Below are 27,611 nucleotides of genomic sequence, written 5' to 3'. Positions count from 1 at the left end.
ACCTCTTGGTGCCCTAGGGTAGAAAACTCATTAATACTCCAAGTTCAAGAGAAGGTGTTATCTATGTTGGTAAGGACAATTTCTTTAGCCAGGGGGTTTCCTATAACAATGAAATCACTGCTCCAGTCACTGTCCTCTATTAACAAAAACAAAACAAAACAAAACTTCCCTGTGACTGTCACTTGTGAATTATCTAATTAAAAAAAAAAACAGATGCCTTTTCACCTCATATACACCACCTCTTGAACTTCCTTTTATTTGTCCTATACTTGGCTCTCTAGCTTCTTAGGTACCCAGGATTTTAGATATGAATCTGTTTGGTTTGTTTGTTCAGCCCTGTGCTTACATCAGTTCTGGAGACTCCCTCTACCTGTATAGCAAATATATAGTCTATAAGATTGTCTTAAAGAAGAACCAGGGGCACTGAGCATTTAAGTCATTGGCTTTCTTTAGAGCCAGGAAGCACCTAAAAGGTCGGCTAGTCCAATCACATTTTCCAGATGAGGAAACTGAGACCCAGGAAGATTAAGTGACTTGTTCATGGTCCCACAGGTAGTAAGTATCAGAGCTGGAACTTGAACCCAGGTTCTCTGTTTCAAAATCCAACAGTCATTCTTCTATTCTGTAGAGTTCCCCAAGGTCATACAGCAAATATGAGTGTGTGTTAGGCTACTTAACTACACTAGTGATGTCAAATTCAAATACAGACAGAACCATAAAGATCCCTATAGGCTGCTTATAGCAAGCCACACATGTACATTATCTTTTTATTTATTGTTACATATTTCCCAATTACATTTTAATGTGGTTCAGGATGCTCTTGGGAGTGGGCTGGCAACATAGCTGCTAAGTAGTTGATACTGTTGCACCATTACCACCCTGCCTCGCCTTAATCATACCATTTGCTCATATCCCCTTTATCCTTACAGACTTTGGAATCCTAACTTTTTAGCTTAGATGATATAGTCTAGTTGGTCGCCATCTTGCTTTTCTCTGTGCTTGCTTTGGTTCCATCACCTCTTTCTTGTTGATCAGAATTCCCTACAGTGTTCCAAGAAACACGTGGCTCAGAAATCCAATGACGATGCTACTCATTTGCTGTTTGAATGTTCTATTCAAATTGCATCACCATGTGCAAAGTGGGGGTGGCTGACATGCTTCATGTAGGGGACAAACAACAGCCATTGCCACCACCTTATCTTAGCACTTTGGATTGAAAAAAGTCATAGATAGCTACTCTAGTCCTCTCACTTCACGGATGAGGAGCCTGAAGCTCAGGGAATTGACTTGCCCCAAATTACATAGCTCGTAAGACAGGGCTGGGAGTAGACTCCAAGTCTCCTTACTAATTTAGGGACCTTTCCACTATAGAGAGATAGAGATGGAGATCTCTCTTTTCTTTTTTGAAGACAACTGGGGTGAAGTTTACCCAGGGCCACACAGCTAGTAAGTGTCAAGTGTTTGGTCTGAGGCCGGCTTTGAACTGGGGTCCTCTTGACTTCAGGGCTGGCACTCTATCCACTGTGCCACCTATGGAGATCTCTTTCTACTGCCCCCAGACAACATAGGAATCCTCATCAATAATGACAGATTAAGAGTAGCTGTTGGTTGGAGATTGGCTGGATTTCTAAGTGCTAACAAACCCATGTTACAGAAGGAGAGCCACTCCGTTGTTTCTGGTTAAGCAGGAGGCATAGATTTCCAAGGAGAATCTGAGCTTCAAGCTAGTCTAGACTTCTCATTCCTCAAAGGTGTTGAGGGGATTATCTGTGGGAAGAAATGTCAGTACCCATGGTCACACTCATTGAAAGATGCTGAGAGTAGAGCAGTTATAGCTGTGTTTAGGAATCATACAACACCTCTTCTGCCCACCAGCATCTGCCCACCTGCCTGGGCCCAATTCCAAAGTGAGTAATTGCATTTTGCCTTTGCTGTGCTCCCTGTTGTCTCAGTCAGGTGCTATATTGCTCACTTCCCAACTGGCTTTGGAGAGCCTTCATCATTCTGCAGCTAACAACCCATCCTTTCGCTCTTTTGCCTCAGTTTCCCCACCTATAAAATTATGTAGGACACAAGATCTCCAAGATCCCTTCTAGAACTTATGATAACAGTAGCTAGCTTTCACGTTGTTGTTGTTGTTTGCCCTTCATTCTGGAAGAGGACCATGACATCAGGAAGGTGATGCCATGACTTGCAAGTGAATTGGATTTAAGTGAGGGAGAGCTGTGCAAGGTCACCAGCCTCACTTTCTCCTCCAGAGCCATCTGGGTCCAGCAGCAAGATATAGATCAGGATGACTGGAGATGGCCCTCAGCTTTTACATGGCACTTTAATGTTTACACTTTACAAATATTATCTCATTTTCCCCTCACAACAACCCTAGGAGGTAGGTGCTATTAGTATCCTCATTTTATAGATGAGGAAACTGAGACACAGAAAGTTTAAGTGACTTGCCCAGAGTCACACAGCTAGAGAGTGTCTCAGGCAGGATTGGAACTCAGGTCTTCTGGACTCCAAGTTCTTAGCTTTATCCTATGTACCACTGAATTACTGTTTCCTCACCACCTGCTATCTCTGGTACCTCTCATCATCTAATTTTTACTCCTTCCCTACCACCTTATTGAAACTATTCTTTCAGAGGTCACCACTGACTTGTTTGCCAAATCCAAGATGGCCCCCTTTCAGGCCCCATCCTCTTTGACTTTACGGTGGATTTGGATAAGCATAACCACCCCTGCCTAAGGAATGCTCGTGCCTCTCTTCAGAGATGTCTCACTTTCCTGCTCTGTCTCCTCGGCTGGTTCCTCAGGGATCTGTCCTTGTCTCTTTTCTCTTCTCACTCTATATCCATTCCTTGGTCAGTATCATTCATTACAACAGTCAGCTCTCAAATTCACTGGGGCTTGCTCCCTGATTGGTGAATCTCTGCCTGGGATCACTCTTTCTAGAAGCTCCCCACTTCACTTCACTCCGGACTGTTGCACCTCTCTAACAGAGGGCACCCAAGCAAATAAACGCCTCTCCTTTAGCCTCCATCACCATTTCAAGGAAGTAGGTGGTACAGTGCTGGACCTGGAGTCAGGAAGATCCAAAATAAAGATAATAGCACTTACCTCCCAGGGTTGTTGTGAGGATCAAATGATATATACAAATATTTGTAAAGTGCTTAGCACAGTGCCTGGCACATAGTAAACACTATATAAATGCTAGCTACCATTATTATTAATAATAAAATGAGATAATATCTGTAAGGTGTTTTGCAAACCTTAAAGCATTATAAAAATGCATGCTATCAATATTGTGGTTATGTTTTGTCTTTCCCTGTTAGACTGTAAGCTCTTTGTTTTTGGTAATTTGATCCCCAGGATTTAGTACGGTGCCTGGCACACAGATACTTAATAAATGCTCTCTCTACCTACTGACTTTAACTTGGGTGCTTTTACCTCTGGACCCTCGTTCCTGGCTTCCACAGGATGCCACCTCTGGCACTTCAAACTCAACATGCACAAAATTTAAAAGCTCATTATCTTTCCCCCAAACCTCTTCTTCCTTCTGACTTCACTATTTTTTTTTTAGAGGCAGTCGGGGTTAAGTGACTTGCCAAGGATCATGTAGCTAAGAAGTGTCTGAGGCTAGATTTGAACTTGGATCCTCCTGACTTCAATAACATAGGTGAGAGGTGATGAGCCAGAGTGGCAGCTGTAGGAGTGAAGAGAAGGGGACCCACACCAGAGATGTGAATGTAGAAAGGATAAGATTTGGCAACAGGGTAGATATAAGGGGTAAGTATGAATGAGGAGTTGAGGATGATATCAAGATGTCAAACCTGGGGAACTGAGAGCGTGGCAGTACCCTCAACAGTAATAGAAAAATTAGGAAGAATGAGGGATTTGAGGGGGGAGGAAATAGTGAGTTCTGATTTGGACATACTGAGATACCTATAGGATATTCAGTCCAAGACATTCAAAAGGTGGTTGGTGGTGTGGGACTAGAACTCTAGAGAAAGGTTTGGGCAAGATCTGGGAATCAGCTACAGAGATGGTCATTGAACCCGTGGGAGCTCGTGAGATCAGCCAGGGAGATTCTAGAAAGGAGAGAGGGAGGAAGGGAGGAAGGGAGGAAGGGAGGGAAGGAGAGAGGGAGGGATGAAGGAAGGAAAGGAGGGAAGGAGAGAGGGAGGGAGGAAGGAAGGGATGAAGGGAAGGAAGGAGAGAGGGAGGAAAGAAGGAAGGAAGGAAATGAAGAAGGGAGGAAAGGAGAGAGGGAGGGAGGGAAGGAGAGAGGGAAGAAGGAAGAAAGGAAGGAAGGGAGGAAGGAAAGAAAGGGCAGGAGGAAAGAGGGAAGGAAATAAACAGGCATTTATTAAGCACCTACTGTGTATCAGGCACCGTACTTCACCAACATTATTTCATTTGATCCTCACAACAATCCTCAGAGGGAGGAGCTATTATCCCCATTTTCCAGTTGAGGCAAACCGAGGTTGCCCAGGATGACACAGCTGGTATGTACCTGAGACCAGATTTAAACGCAGGTGTTCCTGACTTCTCTATCCACTGTGCCACTTAGCTAGAGGAGGTCCGGGACACTCACAGTTAGTGGACACGGCATGAATGGAGATCCAACGTTAGGGGGAGGACAACCAAGAAAGAGCAGTGTCATGAAAACCCAAAGAAGAAAGAAGCTCCTGGAAAAGGTAGTGAGCAGTCTCAAATGCCTCAGAGAGGCCAAGAGGGATGAGGATTAAGAAAAGGCCAGTAGACCTGACAGTTAAAAGATCCCCAGTGACTTTGGAAAGGGTGCTTTCAGTTGAATTTTGAGGTTAGAATCCAGATCACAGAGGCTCAAGAAGAATGGAAGAAGTGGAGGCACCTAGTGTAGACAGCTTTCTCAAGGAGTTTAGCTAAGTTCTCTCCTACTCCCAAACCATCATTCTGCTACCAAAATAAGCTCTCTTATGCATTAGATCTTATCATGTAAATCTTCTGCAAAAAAAAAAAATAATTTTTTCCCAATGGCTCTCTATTGCTATTCTCTTTTCAGCCTTCTTTGCCTGGCATTCAAGGACCCCTGGTTTCACCCTACCTTTCCAGCCTTATGCACCATCATCTGTCTCTGTTCACTCAAGCGCTCAAGACTCCTGTGAAATTCAGCTGTTCTCATCCCTCCCTCAAATGTGTCCTGTGATTTTTCTGCCTTCTGCCTTTGTGCCGTACTCTGTACCTACCCGCCCTTTCTCTGCCTCTTAAATTCCTGCCTGTCCTTTAAAGCCCAACCCAAAGGCTGCCGTCCTCCAGGGAGCTATGACCTTTATGCTCAGGCCTCCCTTGCGTGGTACTTGTGTTTTTCATTTCTTTCATGCCCTTAATGGATAGATTGCCTTATACTTATCACTGTTTCTGTCCAACTTCCTTTTAAACTCTATACTTGTCTTATCTGAATTCTGTATCTTCCCCAACACCTGCAATAGGAGAGGTTTAATAAATGTTTATGGCTTTGATTAAATGCTCATTGAATGAATGTGTGGCTTCCTAAAGACCACAAAGGGTAGAATCATGGGATCATAGAGTTAGAAGGGACTTCAAAGGACAGATGATCAGAGATGTAGAGTTGGAAGGGCCCTTGAATACCATCTGGCCTAATTCCCTAATTTTACAGATGAAGAAACTGTCTTGGAAAGGTGGAGTGATTACTGGCCCAGCTAGGATTTCGGCCCAGATCCTTTGCCTCTGGGCCAGTCTGCAGAGGGCTGAGTTCCAATGGCAGCAATCTTTCCTTTGTACCACAGTACTTCTCTCCAGGTTTGCAGCTGTCACTCTCTCGGTTATCCTACATCTCTGACTGCTCCTTCTCAGTCTCCTTTGGGGATCACCATCCTTCTCTGTAACTGTGAGTACAGTCCAAGGCTCTGGACTAGACCCTCTTATCCTCTCTTTACCTTTTCAGTGACTACATAAGCTCCCAGCAGTTTAATGATCATTTCTAGGCAGATGACTCCCAGATCTCTTTATCCAGCTGCCATCTTTGTCCTTAATACCACCAATTCTCTCTAGAGCATTTCCCTCTGAATGTCCCATGGACATCTCAGACTCTGTGTCCAAAACAGAATCCATCATCTTTCCCACCAAACTCACCCCTCTTCCTAACTTCCTTGTTTCTGTCATGGACACCGCCATCCTTCCAGTCACCTGGGTTCAAAATCCTAGAGTCATCCTCCAATCCTCACTCTTGTTTACCCCACATATCCAATCAGCTGTTAAGTCTTTGTCAGGGGGCCATCGCCAGTCATCCTGATCTATATCTTGCCATTGGACCCAGATGGCTCTGATGGAGAATGTGAGGCTGGCAACCTTGCACAGCCTTGCCTCACTTAAACCCAATTCACTTGCACGTTGTGGCATCACCTTCCTATGTCATGGTCCTCTTCAAGAAGGAAGGACAAACAATACTAACGACAAGTCTTTGTCAAATCTACATTCACGATATCCGGCACATCTGTCCCCTTCTCTTTGCTCACACTGCCACCAATTTGCACTATTTCAATTGCCTCCTAATTGAGCTCCCTGCCTTAAGTCTCCCCTTTTTGATTTTCTGAAAGCACACATCAAACCATGTCATTCCCCTGCTCAATAACTCCCAGTGGCTCCCTCTTACCTCTAGGATCAGATAGAAACCCCTCAGGCTTTCACAACCAGGCCCCTACCTACATTTTTCAGCCTGATTATACATCATTCCCCTTTATGTACGCTATGGTCTAGTCAAACTGACCTTTGTGCTGTTCCTCACATACAGTCTTCTCTCTCCCATATCTTCAGCTTTGCATAGGCTGTCCCCAATGCCTGCAACATGCCTCCGCCTTACCTCTGCCCCTTAGGATCTCCAGATTCCTTTCAGAACTCATATCAAACATCACCTTCCACATGAAGCCTTTCCTGGTGTTTTCTTCCCCCGATTCCCTTATATTCCCCTTGGCAGAGGAAAGAACTTAGATGGGCAGTTGTATCCACAACATTGCCCCCATAGAAAATAAGTACCCTGAAGACAAGGGCTGTTTTATTTTTGTCATTGCATCCCCAGTGCCTGACACATAGTAGGGGCTTCATAAAAATTTGTTGATTGGTTAATTACCACATTGCCTTGGGATAAGATATTGGCTCCTTGAGGACAGTGACTTAGTCATATCTGTTTGTATCTCTCATAGTATTGTAGATAGAGTAGGTCTTCAGTAAATACTTGTTGAATTAATAAGTGAGTGAGTGAATGCATTTCTCCCTTTTTTGTAGGTAAAACCAAAGCACAAGTAAAATGCCAATGTGACATGGACAAAGGAAGAACTAAAATCCAGATTTCCCCATTAGCAGCTGCAGGGACTGACCAGTTAGTATTATCGAGGACCCACCTGTGTCCCTAGCCTCAGCTGGGTCGCATTCATTCATACTGACTAAATGTTGAGATGATCCTGCCTCTGAGGAAAGTCATAATCCCCATCATTGCCCTGAGAACAAGTATTCCAGAATGAGAGAGTTCCTGAGGCATCAGGAAAGTAAGGAGCTGTGTTAGGGGAACGTGGAACAATTCAGTTTGAAGGGGAGAAGCGGTGAGAGATAAGGTTAGACAAGAGATCAGGGCCAGAGCATGAAACCCTCGAATGCCGAGCTAAGGAGTTGATAATCAATTGCTAGGAAATAGGGTACCAGAAAGACAGCCCGCAAACCACTCAGACTAAAATATTTCTACAGGCTAGCCAGTGCCTTCTTTTCCCAGGATGGATGGAAATCTGCTTAGGAAAGTGAATTAGATCGCCAGGTTGCTTGATGAATCCAGCATACGGAACGTAGACACCCGTTGGAGCCATCTCATTAAATTGGTAGCGTAATGTGAGCTAATCTCCTGCTGCAGGAGGGATTACCTTGGCAAGGGAAGATGCTGGGATCATTCAGAGCTTGGCCGGCCTCAGGCAGCTCTGCAGTTACTGAGACGGGTTTGTCCCTGTGTTTTGGTATTCAAAACCAACCTTCCAGGTTGTCTGCTCTTCTCTTTCCTTTCCATTCCTCATGTCTTCCTTTTCTTGCACTTATTCCCTGCACTTTTATGCTGACAAAATGTTCCTTTCATAGCAATTGCATTTCAAAGAGCAGCCCCAGGTTCCTTTCAGTAGACCGTCCCCTTAAGAAGGCTGTTAATTCCTGCTATCTCCAGTTGAATAGCCCGTCTCTACTCTGGCCTCAGCCAGTCTACTCTCCACTGGACACTTAGATCATCCAAGTCCTGGATTGGTGGAACCTTTAAGGGAAATGTAAAGGAATATATCTCCTCTCCCCTGCTCCCACCCCCAGCCCCAAAAGGGAAGCTGCTGCCCCAGGGTAATTTCCCATGACATTTCTAATCTTCTGGCTCATCTGGCTGTGGGAGGCGGCGGTGGTGGTGGTGGTGGTGGTGGTGGTGGTGGTGTGGTGGTGGTGGTGGTGGTGGTGTTTTCCCTTGGCAGAGGAAAGAACTTAGATGGGAAAAACCAGGCTTGGCAGGTGAACTCTTGGGAGGATGGAAAAGGAAACCGTTTCAGAAGAGAAGAGGACTGGCTGCCTTTGGATTCTAATGGCCCTGGAATCTGGTTCTGTTTACACGAAGCATCTTCCCTCACACACACAAACTTTCTTTTCCCTTTATGATGTGAGGACCAGACAGTTTCTCAATGTCTGCTTCCTGAGCAAAAAGTGCGTTGGAGAGCCAGGGGAAAGCAGCCGATTTCATTTTCGGGGCTTCCAGAAGGGCCAACTCCCTTCCAAGATTCCTGAGCTCCATGTTTGCCTGGGGAGTCATTAAGAGCACTTGAAAAAGTGGAAAGGAATTCATGGAAAATAAGTGCAGAACTAATATAGAAGCCCTTACCTTTTTTTTTTTTGATGTTGGGTTTTTGTGAAAATGGGTTATTTTTAAGGAGAAGGGGAATTTCAAAAATCAGTCTGTTGTCCAGCCAAATAGGCAAGAGTGAGAACAAGACTCAAGCCATTTGAGTCTCAGAGATGTGCCAGATCACTGACTAATCTGTGGCCCTAAAATCAAAGGCAGATCTCAGCTCTTAGGAAAAGGGCAATGAATAAATTCCCCTTTTGGACTGGGCACAAAAAGTCCCTTCTCTTTGGGCCCCAGCAGCTTGCTTGGAAGGGTCCCATTCTGAGGGCTACTTAATCCAGACCTCTGTGCCTCAGGGGTGGTAGGTTCAGTCCCAGTAATAGCAGGGGCCCCAACAATCAACAGAATTAAGTAGGTAAGTCACCTTAGTATTAAAACATAAGAGTAATGGTAAATTCCCAGAAGTCAAGGACCTGGCCTTATTCATCTTTGAGACTTTCCAGTACCCCAAAGCGCAGTGTACATAACAGGGGCTGAATGAATGTTTATTCAATTCCTTGAAACTTTGGTACATTCACAACTAGCCAAGGACATCCTTCCCCAAAACAAAGCATGTTTATCCAGGAGGATAGCCTTGAATTGGAGAAAAAAGTCATAATGTGGAAAGGGGGGAGAAGGATGAAAAGGTCACCCTAGTGCTTTGATGATGATGGGAAATTATGAGATGATTTTATAAGAAACTCAGGTCTTTTTTTTTTTAAAATCACCTTGTAGAAGCCTCTTTTCCACCACCCCTATCATTTGCTCCTTAATGGAAAGGCTGGGGAAGTACTGGGAGATCTTCTGTGCCCTCAGGAGTCCTGGGATGAGACAGCTATGATTGGGAGCGGGGATGTATCTTCTGTGCTTCATCTTTGCTTTTCAGAACTTTCATCTTCCTTCAAGGCTCAGCTTAGTTGCCACCACCCCCATAGAGTCAGCCTCCTCTTGGTCCCCTCTTTCTCCACTGGCTCTTCCTCTTCGACTATTCCTAGTATTTAGTCCCTTCATCCTCTATTTTGTGAAGCTATATGCCCAGGAATGCCTTAGGAGGAGCCCCTCCTTCCCTCTCCTGTCTCCTCCTCACCCAACTGATAAAACCTTAGTTCAGTAGCAACTCAAGTTCAGAGCTAGTTCACATACCTGAGCAACATGTTTGCAGAAGCGCAACCACATGAAAATATGCACTTGGTGCCCTGAAGAGAGGTTTGCACAACTACCATAGCCCCTCCAGGGAGCTACACAGAGATTTAAGTAAATAAAGGGAGCAGCAGACTGGCAAAGAATTCACAAGCCAAGTCAAAGACGTGGTTCAAGGCAGGAAATTTGGGAGTCAGAATAGAAAATGAATGAGGCAGGGAGCCAATGCTGAGAAGGAGCAAAGCTGGGTCTGGCCCTTCACTGGTACTGTGAGTCCTGTGGGCTGTACGGGTCTAGAATATTGGGAAACAGGGTCGGGGAGGATGTTAACATTGGACTTGCTTTATGTCAGCACTTAAGTTACACTCATAGTACATCTACTTATTTCATTTTATCCTGTACCCCTGTTAGAATATGAGTTCCATTTTGAATTTTGTATTCCTAGTACCTAGCAGCAGAGAAGGGAAAGGAAAGGAATAAGCGTTGACTAAATACCAGGCACTGTTGTTTCATTTGATCCTCACAACAACCCTGGGAGGTAGGTGCTATTATGATCTTCATTTTACAGTTCAGAAAACTGAGGAAGACAGAGGTAGAGTGACTTGCACAGGGTCACACATCGAATAAGTGTCTGAGACTGGATTTGAACTCAGATCCTGCTGACTCTAGGCCTAGTGCTCTATCCACTGCACCACCTAGCTGCCTCTACACTACATAGTATTTTACACATGTTTTTCAGTCATGTCCAACTCTCCATGACCCCATTTGGGGTATTCTTGGCAAAGATACTGGAGTGGTTACCCATTTTTTTCTCCAGCTCATTTTACAGATGAGGAAACCGAGGCAAACAGGGTTAAATGACTTGCCTAGGATAACATAGCTAGTGTCTGGATTTGAACTCAGGTTTTCTAGACTCAACAATCAGCACTCTATCCACTGCACTCTATCTGCTGTCTATTTTACACATAGTAGTTGCTTAATAAAAGGCTTGAGTTGAATTAAATGGAAGCTTTATTTGTAACAGTAGAAAGCTAGAAACAAACCGTATGCCCAACAATTTGGAATGGCTGAATAAATTACTGTATGTAAATGTAATGTAATATTATTGCATCTAACCATTAATGAGAAAAAGATGTATATTCAATAAAAAGAGGTGTTTGAAGCATTCCTACAGACCTGAACAAATTATTTGCTTTTCAAACACCCCAGACAACAGAAATACAAGAAATGTTGATAGATACAGCAACCACGAAATGAGAGAGAGCCCACCAAGAGATTTCTTTTTAAAGTTCACAAGGAGACAAGGATGAAAGCAAAAGGCAAACAGAAGGGGTGGTGGAGAATGAGGCCAGAATCATCAGGGACTGAGCCTCATAAAGCCTCGGCTAGTGGGGAAGTAATGCCTTTCATGGGACTACATTCAGAATGGGAGGGCACATGCAAGGGAGAGGGGAACAGGGATGTACTCTAATCAAGTCGAAGGTTAACAAAGATGGGGAAATAACTCCCAAGCCTACTGAAACATGGACAAGGAGGCAAAGGGAGGGAGTGAAAAAGGGAAAGGAAAGGGGGAAATCTTCTTTTAGTGGTAGGAGGAATTCCCACTGAGAAAAATGCTATCATGGGGGAAGAAAGATATTCTATAAAGGAGATGGGGAACCTTTCGATAGGTGTAACTTCAGGGATTTGGTGCTTAGAGAGATTACTTATCCTGTCTCAGGAGAAAGGGGAGCCATCACTTCTGGGGGCAACTAACATCCAGAACAGTGGGAGGGCATGGACCTAGAAAGAGTCCATAGCAAAGAAGGGTGGGGCATGACCATAGGGAAGGCAAAAGTTAACTACACAGTCAGGAACATAGGGGGAATCCTACCATGGAGGCATACTTCTTTTCTCTCTACCACCTGTAGGATTTGGTATTTCTAAGAGTAAGACACACCAGGAAAAGGGTACCAGGGGGCAAGATGTAAAAGACAATAACATATAAACTGTTTAAAAGAGGGAACCCAAAATATGTGCTTTGATTCCATGAGGAATACAGACAAAGTAAATATCAAGAACTAAATAAATGTCAAGGACTAAATAAATATAAAGGACTGAGTAAATACAAAGACCATGAATCAAAGAATAAGAAATCTAGAATGGACAAAAAAGGAAGAAAAATAATGAACAAAACAAGAGAAATCTTATTTTTTGGTTGTCTTTGGGTTTTTTTGTTTGTTTTAGAAAAAGGTACAGAAAATTAAAAATTTTAAACTAACCAATTAGTTGATAGGGAGAAAAGTGAAAGGTATTTTAATTCACTACTTAACTGAGAGAAAAAGAGAGGGGAAGAATTACATAACTAGACCAAAGAGAAAAGAAAAGGGAACAAATAAGTTAATTGAATCTAGGGAAAGGGTAATAACCAGGAGGTCCTGCAGGGTGGAAATAGGATTGCCTTGAAGTAGATTTAGTTAAATAACTGAAGGGACAAAATGTCTTTACAGAGGAAGAAAGAGGGGGGAAATCCTAATTTGGAAAAACACCAATGTTAGAGACAAATGGAGGAAAACATAAATCTGATTCATAACTCTGAATGTGAATGGGTTAAATAATCCAATAAAACAAAGAAGAGTGACAGATTAGATTAAAAAGAAACCCACAATCTGCTGCTTACAAGATACACACCTAAAAAACAAAGACGTTTGTGGAATAAAAATGAGGGGCTAAAACAAAGCTTTCTATGCATCAGGTGAATTTAAAAGAAAAGAAAATCAAAGGTCATCTGAGGATCCCACAAATTATAGATGCTCCTGTAGTAATGGGGATCATGATACACAGAGAAGAGTTTGTTCATTTTTCATATAAATGTACTTTATCTCTAGATAGCTCATAAGTTACCAATTCAATCAAAATCCTCCTGAAATGGGGAAAAAACTCACAGGAAAACAATTGAATAACAAAAAAAAAACCTCTTTGATTTGGTGTTACTATGAGAAAGTGAACTTCTGCTCTCGTAGGTTTAAATTTGTGACCTGAATGTGGCAATGACTGAGTTTGGGGTATTTAATAATTCAGAGAATGTATACTATTCAACCCAGCTGTTTCATTCCCCAAATACAGTATTTATAAATTCAATCACAATCCCCTGGAGATTATTTCCAGTGAAGAGTAATGTTCCATTTGTTAGCATGGAAGAAGATGAAAGCCCTTTGCTGGAACAGATCTTGTGTTATCAGTTATTTACAAACATCCAACTTGCCTAAGGCAGCTGACAATCTATAGAGATGAGCAGAACCCACTGCAAACCCGTATTTGTGGACAAAACTCAGGACTCCAGAGCAGGCCCTGAGCAGAATAGTAAAGTCAGGATAGTTTTCATTGTCATTCGTCAAACAGGCAACAAGCATTTGCTAAGTACTTGCTACATACCAGGCACTGTGCTAAATGCTGGACATACCAAGAGAGACAAAAAAAACCATGCCCTTGAGGAGCTCATATTCTAAGAGAAGCTGGAAATATACAAACAGCTAAATACATTCAACATATCTACAGAGTAGGTGTAAGTAGATGGAAGGTAACCTCAGAGGGAAAGTCCTGGGGCTTTCCTGAGTGGAAGATGTTTTGGAGTAGGGACAGACCAATCAGAAGACCTACTGTCATAGTCCAGTTATGAGATGTTGAAAGCCTGAACCAAGATGGTGGCTGTATTAGGAGAGATAAAGAGACAAAGAAGAGTGATGTGAAAGTAAAGATTACAAGACTTGGCAACAGATTGGACATATGAAGTGAATCAATAGTCACTTAACATTTATTAAGTGCCTGCTGTGTGCCAGGTACTGTGAAAGAGAAGGAAAGGAAGGAGACAAGCATTTATGAAGTACCTAATGTGCTAAGTGCTTTGCAAATATGATCACATTTTGATCCTCATAACAACCTTAAGAGGCAGGTGATTTTACAAATGAGGATACTGAGATACAGAGAAGTTAAATGACTTGCCATAGTCATACAAGCAAGCGGTAAGTATCTGAGGTTGGATTTGAACTCGGACCTCCTGACTCAAGTCCAACAATTACCACTAATTCTGACTGCTCTTAGGGTCAGACCTTCAGGACACTCAGGAGTTAGGACACTATACTGAAGAGATTTAGAAGCATGTTGAAAGTTTGGTGTCTGGGTGGTTGGGAGGAACTCCATTGGGAAAAGATCCCTTCCACCCCTGCTTGGACCCTGATAAAGAGAGGCTAGAAGAGGTGGGTAGAAAGGCTGAAGGCATCAGCAGCCTACACCATAGGAAACAGCTGCCTGCCTACCCCTATGATCTTTCTTGTCTGCCTTTGCCTCCCTTGGGTCCTGGCACCAGCTTATTCAATAGTGGGAGCAGAAAGGATCAGAGTACAGTAGCCCTGAGCATGAAGGGATAATTCATCTCCTCTTCCCACCCCACCCCACCCCCAGCTTGCTTCTTCCTAAGGGCCCATTGTCTGGTGCTGCCACTGGACAAGAGAAACAATCCTTTCCCTCTGCCCTCAAGCAACCTCTGCCATTTCACCAGCCCTTTGTCCACAGGGCTAAGGCACCAGGGCTCTGCAAAGACAGGCAGCCAGCTCTGGGTGGGAGTGAATCTTTAGGCAGAGCCCATCCTTGGTCAGCTCATGAAATAGGTGAAATTTATCTTCAGTTTCCCACAGTCCTGCTTTTGTGCCCTTTCCCTGCTGAACACTCCCACTCCTCCCATCTCCCCTCCTTCCCCTCCCCTCCAACAGAACCTGGGCTGGCAAGGATTTGGAGAACTCATTTTCAGATGTGAATGACTGACAACTCCAAACCCTAGAGAAGGAATGGTAGGATTTAAGGCATATGGGGAAGGGGGTATCAGGGGCTGGCTCTAGCCTTTTCCACCATCTCTATGAGTATAAAAGGCTGTCACTAATTCACTTGGGCAAGTCACTTCCTTCTGGGCCTCACTTTCTTCCTCTGTAAAAGAAAGAGGTTGAAATAAGGCTCCTTGTAGCTCTAATGTTGTGTGATCTAAAGCTGATTGTATCCGCAAGTGACATGTCAAGAGTCACAAGAAGAAGGGCAGATTTCCCACATTCCAATACAGTGAGGAAGGACACAGTGATAGGAGAAGAGTCCCCAGGGGAAGGAGGAAGATAAAAATAGTTAGACTTCTACAAGGCCTCACTATTGAATTTATTTAGCAATTCTTGGAGGCCATCTTGGAGGGTTATTGAATCAACTTCCTAACTCCTAAGAAGTTCACTGACAGTTTTTTTCTCAAGAGTATGTACTCTTATAACCTGACATCCAATGCCAGCTCCCAAGGTCATTTCTATTGCTTTTAACTGTTGATTTAGAGGCACCAATTGCTATGTTCTTTTTTATTAATTAATTAATTTTGATGTATCAACAATTATTTCCATAAGATTTTGCGTTTTACATTTTTCTCCTCCTCCCTCCCCATCTCCCTTCCCAAGATGGTGTGCAATCTGATATAGGCTCTACATATACATTCCTATTAAACATATTTTCACATTAGTCATGTTGTAAGGAAGAATTAGAACCAATAGAAGAAACCACAAGAGGAAACAAAACAAAACAGAAGGGGGAAAAAAGAGCAAATAGTATGCTTCGATCTGCATTCAAACTCCATAGTTCTTTCTTTGGATGTAGATAGCATTTTCTATCATGAGACTTTTGAGATGTCTTAGATCCTTGCATAGCTGAGAAGGGCTAAGTTTATCAAAGTTAGTCATCCCACAGCATGGCTGTTACTGTGTACAACATTCTCCTGGTTCTGCTCACTTCACTCAGTCCATACAAGTCTTTCCAGGTTTTTCTGAAGTCCTCCTGCTCGTCACTTCTTATTGTACAATAGTATTCCATTACATTCATATACCACAACTTTTTCAGGCATTTCCCAATTGATGACCATCCCCTCAATTTCCAATTCTTTGCTACCACAAAAAGAGCTGCTATAAATATTTTTGTACAGGTGGGTCTTTTTTTTTTTCATTTTTATGGTCTCCTTGGGATACAGCCCTAGAAGTAATTGCTATGTTCTTTATGGGAGATTAAACCATCTGTATTTCTAAGTTTTTTAAATTATTGGGGTCACTCCTCCACCAAAAGTCTATCAGTTCTGTAAAGAGTCTATTGCTCTAACCTAACAACAGCATCTGTGTAGGATTCGTTTTAGGAAACTGAGAAAATTTGGGCTGTGAGATTAGTTTGCTCTGCTGTCTTATTTTGACTTTACAAACACATTGTGAGATGAGGAAGAAGACTATTGTCACACTGGCTAGAGAGGAGACTGTGCTCCTGTTGGCAATCTCAGTTCAGTTGAAGTCCATCAATACTCACTGAGAACCTACTCAGTACCTAGCATCAGTAGGTACCCATTTGGTAGCATATTTTCCCACTGTTTTACTCTGCCACATATATGAGGGTATTTCTCGTTCCATTTTCTTATGAAAAGAGTCAATCCTGACCCTGATAATTAGAGACTATTCTCACCAGTTGTTTATAATATTTTAGAAGTTTAACCACCAGGGGTCACTGATGGCCACTTGCCTGATCCTGTTCAATAATAAGACCCAAAGAGTAGCAATCCTGTGCTCGAGCTAGCAGTTATTTACCTCTGACTTAGACCAGAGGGAGAACTTTCAGGTTCCTTATGCTTCTCAGAGAGTTAGTCCAAGCCTTTGGTGAGTGGTAGAACTCATCTCCTTAGTCTAGGGCAGGGCTTCTTCAACTTTTTCCACTCGAGGAGTGGAAAACAGGGAGGTTGTAAACCACAGTTTAAGAAGTGTTGGTCTAGTGTTGTTTTTGTTGTGGGGTGTGTGTGTGTGTGTGTGTGTGTGTGTGCCAACCCTCTCATTTAACTGAGGCCCTGAGAAGTTAAGTGATTTGCTTAGGGTCACAAGAGCTATGAAGTGTCTGCAGTAGGATTTGAACTTGGTAGTATTTGAAGTTTGGCCTTTTGACTGAGTCCAAGTTTTACAGAAGAAATTTGTTCTGTGAAGTTTAGATTCAGTCAAAGGGCTGCACTTGAGGACCTAGAGGGCCGTGTGTGGCCTCGAAGCCGCAGGTTCCCCACCCCTGTCTCTAGAATATAAGCACTTAGATTCAGACATCCTTTTTTAAAATTAACTATTTCAGGGAGAAAGAAACATTAGCCACTCACTGGGCTACTATGAGCTGTCTAGCCTTTTTGGGTCTTCACCATTTCCTGGTATACCACTGATTTTTCTCTCATATCTCTACACCAGCAAGTATAGTAGATGCTGGAATCTATACAACATGAGCAACCCAGGAAGGGACCTTGTTAAGTGGCCAGGGGAGATTGTGTACAGATGCCCCAGCACCATTACTGTCTATACTATTTTATACTGTTTATACCTTTTTCCCCCAGGGCTGCATACTGCCCCCCATCCTATGTCATTTCCACCTCAGGTGCCTCTGCACTCCTCCACATACCAGCTTTCTGTCCTCCATAGGCAGCCAAAGCTTGATAGACAGATCCATCTTCAGCTTTCTCTAAACCTTTATAGGCAGGGCCAGCCAAAGACACAGGGCCAACAGCTGTCAGCTGAGGACACAGATACAATCCTTATACATAAGTGAATTCATGGACACTCTCTGTAGGACCTTTATATCTGTGCTGTCAGGGTTTGTTGAGGTCGTAAGTCCTGGTCCTAAGACTTTTCTTAACTCTTTCAATACAGTACCAAAAACAGTACTATGCTCCCTGGGCCACGAATAAATGCCTTTTGATGACAGTAGAGGTGATGGTGACGGTATGCTCCCCTTTCACCAGCAGCAGCTAAACTAGAGCTCCAGTCCAAGGGAGTATGTTCCTGGATCCCTCAAAGAGGGAGAAAATACTGAGCAAGAATGGGGAGTTTTGAGGAGCCTCTCTGATTGGAGTTTAGAGTAGGGAAGGGATTCATTAAAGGTCCCAGCTGCCTTTAGCTGTTTTCAGACTCTCCACTCTAGGAAGGGCCCCTTGTCCTCCAAACTTGTATGAGCTGCAACTCCTTAGCTCCTGGGCTAGAGTTTCAGGAGCACCACAAGAGAAAGTGAAAAGGAAGAAGAGACAGAAAATAAGAATGAGACACTGATGGAGCAAAGGAGATAGAGACTGGGCAAGCGGAGAGCAGGCACCAAGTGGACTTAGTGGAGCCAGCCCAGAGGGCTGCACCTGAGGCTCCAGTCCCTGCACAGAGACCTTCTCATGCCAGCTGGATAGAGGCATGGGGGGAGAACAGACAGGGCCATATGCCAGGAGCCGACAGAGATTCCTTTGAGGAGAGGACAGATGTCAAAATATATTAATATTATGCCACTGTGGTTCTTTCACTCCCTAAGCCCTTGGTGAGTACTAATGCAGGCTTGGCAGCTGAGGAAACTGAGGTATAGAGAAGTGAGTCAGCTTCCAAGTTGAAAATCCTTGCTCTAACCTCCAATCTCTAATTATAAACATTTCTTTAGCACTTTAAGGTTTGTTATTTATATGTAGGTATGTGTGTGTGTGTGTGTGTGTATATAAATGTATGTATATATGTGTGTATGTGTATATATATATGTATACGTATTATATATATAGTTTCATTTTATTTTTTCTTTCTTTTTTTTGGTGAGGAAATTGGGGTTAAGTGACTTGCCCAGAGTCACACAGCTAGTGCCTGATTTGAACTCAGGTCCTCCTGACTCCAGGGCCTGTGCTCTGTCCACTGTGCCACCTAGATGCCTCTCTCATTTCATTTTCAGTAAGGTAAGAGCTATTAATTTGTTCATTTATGCAGCAAGTATGTATTAAGTTTATTGAGTGTTTAATAAGCCTCTGTCCTAGGCATTGGGGATACAAAGACAAAACGAAAGCTGTAGTGCCTGACCTCAGGGAGCTTATGGATAGGAAAATCTCAGATAGTAAACAAAAGGCTCAGAGGGGCTACTCAGTTGAGTTTCCAAAGATCACACATCTATTAAGTGTCTGAGGTAGGATTCAAACCCAGGTTTTTTCTGAATCGAGATCCAGTGCACTGTCCTCTACAGAGTCTATATTACATTTGCTCACATTGTTGTTGTTTGCCCTTCCTTCTCGAAGAGGACTGTGACATCAGGGAGGTGATGCCATGACTTGCAAGTGAATTGGATTTAAGTGAGGCAGGGCTGTGCAAGGTCACCAACCTCACTTTCTCCTCCAGAGCCTCTGGGTCCAATGGCCAGATGTAGATCAGGACGACTAGAGATGGCCTCCTGCTCACATTAGATTGTCAGCTCTTTGAGATCAATGACTGTCCTTTACCTCTCTTTGTATCTCTTGGGCTTAGCTGGGGAGTTCCTGGAATGTAGCTCTTATTGACTGGCTATTGCAGGACCCGACCTGAGTAAGGTTAACTGTGCATCCAGAATTCCCTGGGGGCAGTCCCACTTTCAAGGGGAGAAAATGGATTATTAACAAGACTTGGCAAATGGAATAGCCTTTATCAGACCATGTACCCAGTTTCTGGTTCGGAGATTAACGGTCATCTCATTCCAATGACCAGGGCACAGTGTGTGCGGGGACAAAATTCCAAAGATAGAATTCTCTGTTGGCTGCCTTTTAGCTTTTCCCTCTCTCCTTGTGCTAGCTGTCAACTAATCCCCCCTAAAGGGGTAAGATAACTAAGGTGTTTTCCCTCCCACAGTATTGGCATTTGCTCAGTTTTTCTGGGATGAGGGATACATTTTAATCAGAAACTCACTTAGACAGAAAACCCTTCAAAATTCAATGGAGAGTGAATAGAAAACCTGCCCTGGAGTCAGGAGGATGTTCAAATCCAGCCTCAGATACTTACTAGCTGTGTGACCCTAGGCAAGTCACAATCCCAATTGCCTCCAATAAATAAAAATTTTTAAAAATTTTTAAAATTCAATGGAGGGAGAGAAATAAGCATTTATATGTGCCTACTATGCTTCAGGCATTGTGTTTTTTAATAATGTTCTCTCATTTGATCCACTGTAGAGGTAATCTTCAAATGGAAGGGGCTCCCAACTACATCTGTTTGGAGAGAGAGACAGAGACATAGGGAGAGAGAGATAGACAGACAGAGAGACAGAGAGAGACAGAGAGACAGAGACAGACAGAGACAGAGAAAGACTGTCAGAAGAGAGGCCAGAGAAGGAACTCAGTTGAGTCGGTCCATATTATAATAATTGAAGTTTTCTCTAGGGGGTAACTTCTTTGCACTTTGCCTGAGGGTAAAGGACATAATGAGTCAGAAAGGGACTAGGGTTCCCAAGCAATTTGAGATTTGTAGTTCGTAATCAGTCTTGACCCCAGCTGTATCCAGACAGAGTCAGAATTCCCTAAAGCTTTGTCCACGCTCTTCAAAATAATTTCTTTCTTTTCTCCCTCCCAACCCCCAGCAGGATGCCCAGAAGCATTTATCAGTTTTCCTAGGCTCTTGTTCTGAAATAAACATGACCGATTTCAAACTAGTGCTTTGAGGATTTCTCACTTAGCCACGTAGTGCTGTCCTGGACCACTTTTCTTGGTATTCATCTTCCAGAGAAGAGAAAGAGAAGCTGGAAATCAGGTTGATATACCTCTGGGTTATTCAGGTCAGGTAGTTTAAAGCATCCAGCAGCAAGGGGCAGGAAAGTTCAGACTTCTGGAATTGGGAAAGATCCCTGTAAGCTCGTCAAATCCATCCTCGTACCTCCAGGCAGTGTGGTACTTGAATTATTCCTGACAGGTACCTAGCCTATTAAAGCCAAGGCCCACTGCATTGTGGGTGCTCAGTGAATATTCAATTAATCGATGATGGTGCAATGATGCTTTATCAGCCAGAGAAATTCTCAAATTTCCTCTCCCTAGGGAAAGTAGGTGGGACTACAAGAGAGAAGGTCTGGAAAGAGGAAAAATGTCTATTACTCATAGTCGCCGAGACAACAGACTATTTCAAAGGGCTTTTAGGCCTCACAGAGTCGTTGATCAGCAGCTGTGGCCAGGAAGGCAATTTCCCCTCTGGGATTGTGCAGCATAATTAAGGGCAGGGCTCTGCCTCCCCCATTGGCTGAGACTTGGGGCATAATTACTGGACCAGGTGAAGCAGGACTTCTGGCCTGTAGGGCCAAGCCTGCGTACCTAAGGGAATCAAATGTTGGTTAACATACCATAGGTTCATTTCATTTACCCTAATCCTCTTTGAAGAAAAACACACCAAGCGGTGGCCCTTTTCCTCTCCTGCACCATTAAATGCCTAAGTGGACATTCAAAAGATTAAGACACCACGGTGGGCTCCCAGCAATTACTGAAGCCACCTACAGGGACCTCCTCAGTTTCCTGATGACAAATATAGGAACCACAAGTGTCTCTGGGTGGCCCAGGTAATGTCACTTCCCAGGAACCTGCACTGTTATGCACCCCCTCACCTGGGAGGAGGGATTTTACAATTCAATTGCTCTGAAAAAACAAAGCCTCAAAGGAGCTGGATTAAGAGATCAGAGGTTTCCCACTTGTAAGAGACAAGCAGGTCAGAGATGATAATGCCTTCCTCCATTCTCGTATGTAGCTAGCTGATGAAAAATTTATCTCTGAAGCAGGAGGAGGATTGTGGAGAGTATTTGGAGCCGGCTGATCTGGGTTTATTTCTTGGGCTTGGCACATCTATTTCGTGTGATCTCGGGCAAGTCACCTCACATACATACTCTCTCCTGCCTCCGTTTCTTCATCTGTAAAATGAGGGGTTCTACTGTCTAATCTCTATATTTCCTTTCAGCTCTAACTCCTGTGATCCAATGAATTACAACTCCACCTTCCTGTCCTGTATTACTGAGGGATCAATAAAGAAAATGCTAGAATGGCATAGTGGATGGTGGACTGAACCTAGAATTAAGATGATCTGGGTTCAGATCTGGCCTCTGATACTAGCTGTGTGACCATGGACAAGTCATTAGCCTCTTTGAGCCTGTTTCCTTATCTGTAAAATGGGCATAACAATGCTTGTTGTCTTTACAAGGATAAATAAAAGCATGAATGAGTGTGAGTGTGGGGGGAAGGCAACAACACTGATTAAATGTTTACTGCATGATGGGAACTGAGCCGAAGATACAAATGCAAAAAAGCAAGGAAGACCATCTCTGTCAAGGAGCTTGCATTCTAGTAGAGGAGGAGAACACAGAGGTATAGAGGAGTAAGAGCCAAAGAGGAATGGGTTAGTCTGGGAAGTCACAGGAATGGTAAACTTGGGCATAGGACAATTGATTGGCCCTTTGTGGGGAGTGGTAGTGTTTATAGGATTGCAGAATCAGAGCTGGAGGGGACCTTAGAAGCCCTATAGTTCAGCTCCCTCTTTTTGCAGATAGTATAGCTAGCTTGGGCTAGGTGGGTGCAGTGAATAGAGCACCCTGGAGTCAGGAAGACCTGAGTTCAAATCCAGCCTCAGACACTTACTAGCTGTGTGACCCTGGGCAAGTCACTTAACTCAGTTTCCTCATCTATAAAATGAGCTGGAGAAGGAAATGGCAAACAACTCCAGCCAAGAAAACCCTAAATAGGGTCACAAAGAGTCTGATTTGACTCAACAACAACTGGCTTTAAGGTTTACAAAGCACTTTACAAACATCACATTTTATCCTCACAACAACCCTGGTGCTATTGTTATTCCCATTTTATAGTTGAAGAAACTGAGGCAAACAGAGATGAAGTGACTTGCCCAGGGTCTCAGAGGTAGTAAATGTTGGAGGCCGGGTCTTCTTGATTCCAAGTCCGGTCACTATCCCTTCTGCCGTGTTGATTTGATTCCTGTTCCTAGACTAAGAAGTGGGAAGGGGGTGGGTGGGTGGTGAGTGAGGGTGCTGCAGCATGGCAGAAAGAGGGTCTCAGCAACTCATCAATCCTGTCTATCAGGCCTGGGAGGAACTGAGGTCTCCAGGAGAGGAAGGAGTTCCCAAACGGATGAGATCACAACTCTTGGTGTATTTACATAGGAGAAAACTGAGCCTCAGAGAAGCTAAGACAGCTTGGCACAGTGGAAACGGGGCTGACCATGTAGCCAGACAGCTTATGTTTTAATCTTGCTTTCTTTTCCACAAATGTCCTGGACAATTCCTCTCACTCCCCGAGATCTGGCAACAACCAATTCAACTTTTAGCCTTAGTTCCCTATTGATCTAATCTTCTATAATTCTATTCATCACCCTAGTAACATGCTGGACCAAATTGCCCCTCCCTGAGACCATCACCCTTTTTTTTTCCCCTGCTAGGCAATAGGGTTAAGTGACTTGTCCAGGGTCACACAGCTAGTAAGTGTTATGTGTCTGAGGCCAGATTTGAACTCAGATCCTCCTGAATCCAGGGCTGGTGTTCTATTCACTGTGCCACCTAACTGCCCCTGACCATCACCTTTCTGTGGGGTTTGTTTACTCTATAGAATGTAAGCTCTTTGAGGACAGGGACTTTTTTTTTGTGAGGCAATCGGGGGTTAAGTGTCTTGCTCAGGGTCACACAGCTAGTAAATGTCATGTGTCTGGGACTGGATTTGAAGTCACGTCCTCCTGACTCCAAGGCCAGAGCTCTATCTACTGCGCCACCTAGGTGCATTTGTAATCCTAGCCTTTAGTTCTGTTCTGGGCACATGGAAAACAATGCTTTTTCTTTCATTCATTCATTCATTCATTCATTCATTCATTCATTCATTCATTCATTTATTCCAATCCATCCATTCATTCATCCCAATACTGGCTCTACTTACTCTTGTGACCTTGGTTAAGTCACAACCTCCCTGGATCTTTCCATCCGCTTAAGGCCTTTGGAGAAGAACAAAGTCTCTTCTAGCTGTAGGTCCAGGCCCCCACTAACTCAAGCAGCCCGAGCATATTCACTGAATTAAGAAGCGCAGGCTCCTGAATCAACCTCAGGTCTCCTCATTATTCCACAACTGCCTCTCCAGCCCGTTTTCAACCTCAACAAAAATATATTAAGCGTTTACTACGTGCCAGGTAGGGTGCTAAGCGCTGGAGATACAAAGAAAGCCCTCCCCCGCACCCCCTCATGCCTCGATAGTGGTATGGGGTCGCCAGCCCTGGTAAAGTCTCCAGGATGTATTTATTATCCAACACTTACTACATACTACACCGTTCTAAGAACGAAGAATACAAAGAAAGGCGCAAACACAGCCCCTGCCCTCAAGGAGCTTATATTCTAATGGAGAGGCAACATGCAAACAACTGTCACAGACGAGTTGTATACAATACAGTACAAATAAGAATGTAATCTCATAGTGAAAGGAAGGAAGCCTCAGTTTCTCTTGTGAGCCCCTGAATGTCAAAAAAAAAGGGCCAGGGTTCTTCCCTTTAACAGAGCCCTGCGTTCTAAGGAGGGGGAGGAGGAGGAGGAGGAGGAGGAGGAGGAGGAGGAGGAGGCGGCGGCGGCGGCGGCGGCGGCGGCCGAGCAGGAGCGCCTGCGCACGGGGGTTAGGCAGAACCGAGTTGCACCGACCGGCTCGGGCTGCGTGCGCCCCCAGCCACCCCGAGCTAGCGGCCCGATCCAGGCAGCGGGCTAGCCTGCCCTCGCGGCCCCCCGGAGTCCCGGCCCCCACGGGGCGGGCTGGGGCGGCTGGCCCTGGCCCCCGAGGGAGCGAAAGGGGCGGGTGGAGAGCTCGAGCGCCCCAACCCCAGCAGAGCCCCAGCCCCCGCCTCCGGGGAGGAGAGCCTCGGGATGCGCCCCGGTGCCTCCGCGGGGCTCTGATCGCGAGGACCCGCCCGGGGTGCCCCGAGCCGAGAGGCCGCCGCCGCCCCCTGCAGCAGCAGCAGCGGCAGCAGCCCCGCCACGCGCCCCGCAGCTTCCCCGGGCGGGAGCTGCTCCTGGACCGGGGAACCGGGCCCCCGCCGCGCGCCCCCCCAGACCTCGCAGGAGGAGAGCGAGCCGAGGGAGTGGAGGAGCATCCCCAGCCCACAGCGACGGCCGCCAAGATGTCTGTGCCGGTGAGTACCGCGCCCGCCGCCGCCGCCTTTGTGCCAGGCTTGCCAGAGGGGCGGAGCGGGGAACTAGGGGACCCCGGGAGCCGGGCTGCCGGCGCGTGCCGCTCTGCGGGGACCTGGCAGCCGGCCTGGGCAGAGCGCGCGGGGCCCCCCGGGGAGAGCGGGGGTGGGGTGGGGGAGGTGGGGCTGCACCAGACCGGCTTTATTCGTGTGCGATGACTTTGGGGGGGGTGTTCGGCTGGGGGGTGTGATTTTCCTGTGCCGCCCCTCTCCGTGCCTCCCACCCCTCCCGAAATGATCGGAGAAGGGGCTTCTTCCCCCACTTCCTCCTCCTCTGAGGGCTTTGCTTTTTTTGGTTCCCGAGACAGCGAGGATGGAGAGTTGGGTACGGATCTCCGAGACACCGATTTTGTGCCGTCACTTGACAGCAAAATGGACAGCTAGGAGACCCAGGGAAAACTCTCCCGTCCTAGCCAGATGTCTCTACCTTCAAACTTTTCCTCCTGCTGCATAAAATCCCCCGGAAACTTTTGTTTAACTTCTCCGAACTACTTAGCATTTCCCCTTCTCCCTCAGGCCCTTCCTCCCTCCTTCTTTCCTTTCCTCTACTCCCATCCTTCCAGCTGCCTGGCCCTTTCTGAGTTTCCAGTTCTAGGCTGGGCTCTGGTTTGGCTAATGTCTGGGTTGTCTGCCCAGTCGGTGCTGATGGTGCCAGCTGCCCTGGGCCGTGAGCAGTTCCCTTCCAAAGCAGGGCCCCAGCAGGGGAGTACTAAGGAGACACCAGATCAGCAGGTTCTTGGCCTGAGCGCGTCCCCCCGCTCTTGGCTTCTGTTTACTACAATGAATGGTCCTTCCCACCCTTGCCACCTGGGACCGAGGCTCTGTGGGCTGGGGGTGGGGAGGTGCCTACACTTCAGGGTGATCTGGAAAGGAAAATCTTGTAAGCCTGTGCGTTAGTTAGAGGCTTTATGGTGGTGCTGCTGGTGGAGATGGTTTTAATCCAAGCCAACTCTGAGGTTTTTATTCCCCTTCTCCCCCAGGGGAGGATTGGAGTGGGGAAGGACTTTATTCCATGGAAAGAGATCAACACCATCAAGGTCAGATACTGAAAATGAGGCATATGGGGGAGAAAAAAGCAAAGCAAGGGAAAGGTGATTAAATCTGTTTCACAGTTCAAGACACATCACTAACTGACTTAAGTATCATGTTTCTTTCCACCAGCAGGTAGGAAAACATTTCTCTGCTGGTCCAGTGCTCTTTGACAACTTCTGGGACAAACTTAGCTTCTCTGTAGTCTTACTTATGGAAAGCCAATGTTCAGTTTCTCTTATTCCATGACCCTTTTCTCCCCCTCTCTTTGAGCTGCTGTTATTAGACCTCATCACCAGCTTTGGGGATAATTGTTATGACTCCAAGATCCAAATCCTGCCACAAAAGATAGTTTTTCTGTGGCCTCTTCCAGGGCTCCAGTCATCCAACCTTGAAGGTGTTTCTGTGGTACCTTGGGCCAAGTTATTAGTTGTCCTACAGGGCTCCCCATTGCCAGACAGTATCCTGTTCTGCAGATGGGTAAACTGATAAGGCAGATTCTCAGATATTGCTCTCAAAGAAGGGATTGCTTTGTGTGATAGAGTGAAAGGACACTGAAATCCCAGACCTGGAACATCTTTCCTGTGTGACTTGAGCAAAATCCCTTTACCTTAATGGGGCCTTAGTTTCCTCATCCTTACCTTTATGGATCAGTTCAGGTACTAGCACCTCCAGGAAGCTTCCTCTCTTCCCTCAGTTGTTAATACTTTCTCTTTCCTTCAATTACCCTGTATTTATTTATTGGGACATGTTGTATATTACCCCAGTGGAATGTAAGCCCCTTGAAGGCAAGGATTTTTTTTTCTATTCTCAGTATCTAGTAATAGGTTCTTAATTAATGTTTGTTGAATTAAATCCATGGAATAGAGGAAGGAAGAGATAAGGATTGGACTAAATCATCTCTAAGGGTCCCTTCTAGCTATGATGTCACAAATTTGGGTATCTCATTTACTCATTATTCTGCTGAATCCAATCCCTAGCCTCTCTTGCCCTATATTTTGTCAAGATGGCCATGGACCTCCAGTTGTTCCAGCTTGTTTCTGGGTCCTTAATCTCCCCATTTTGACCCCCCCACAGCCATTTTCCTATCTCTTTACTATGAAGCAATCATACTGTATCTTCTTCACAGGGGGTAGATTTGAGTCGTAATTAACTGCTGTAAAGTGTTTGGAGATTACTGGATGAAAGATGGTATGTAAGTACTGTGCCTTGTTATTATGGAATTAGAGGCTGGCTCCCGCCCACAGTAGAAGCAGGGTAATTCAGAGTTACAGAAGAAAAAATTAGGGCTTTCATTGGGTGTTGTGATTCTCTTCCCCCTTGCTTAACAATTCTGTTTTAAAGTGTTTCCAGCCTAATTATTATAGAATCATCGAATGTTTAAAACTGAAACAAACTATTCCTGCCAAATCCCACCTCTGCCCTTTTCTTGGGTCCTTTTCTTTAAGAAACTGACCACAGTCCCACAGTTTTCACAGCTAGTTTTGGGGAACTTGGTTAAGTTAGGGAGGCCTCTGGCTGGCCCCATTCTGCCCCATC

At 45.0% G+C, this 27,611-nt stretch overlaps 1 protein-coding gene across 1 annotated transcript in view; it reads left to right on the top strand.

Moving 5' to 3' along the window:
* The first annotated feature begins 24,455 nt into the window (after nt 1–24,455).
* Nucleotides 24,456–27,611, top strand: part of BCAR1 (BCAR1 scaffold protein, Cas family member) — a 111,699-nt gene continuing 108,543 nt past the window's right edge. The window contains 1 exon segment of the mRNA XM_020963643.2: nt 24,456–24,986. Coding sequence (XP_020819302.1) covers nt 24,975–24,986 — 12 coding nt within the window. The 5' untranslated portion in view covers nt 24,456–24,974.

Source organism: Phascolarctos cinereus, unplaced genomic scaffold, assembly GCF_003287225.1.
Source record: "Phascolarctos cinereus isolate Bilbo 61053 unplaced genomic scaffold, phaCin_HiC Scaffold_2;HRSCAF=192, whole genome shotgun sequence".
NCBI classification, from domain to species: domain Eukaryota; kingdom Metazoa; phylum Chordata; class Mammalia; order Diprotodontia; family Phascolarctidae; genus Phascolarctos; species Phascolarctos cinereus.
This window is presented reverse-complemented; position numbering and strand designations above follow the sequence as displayed.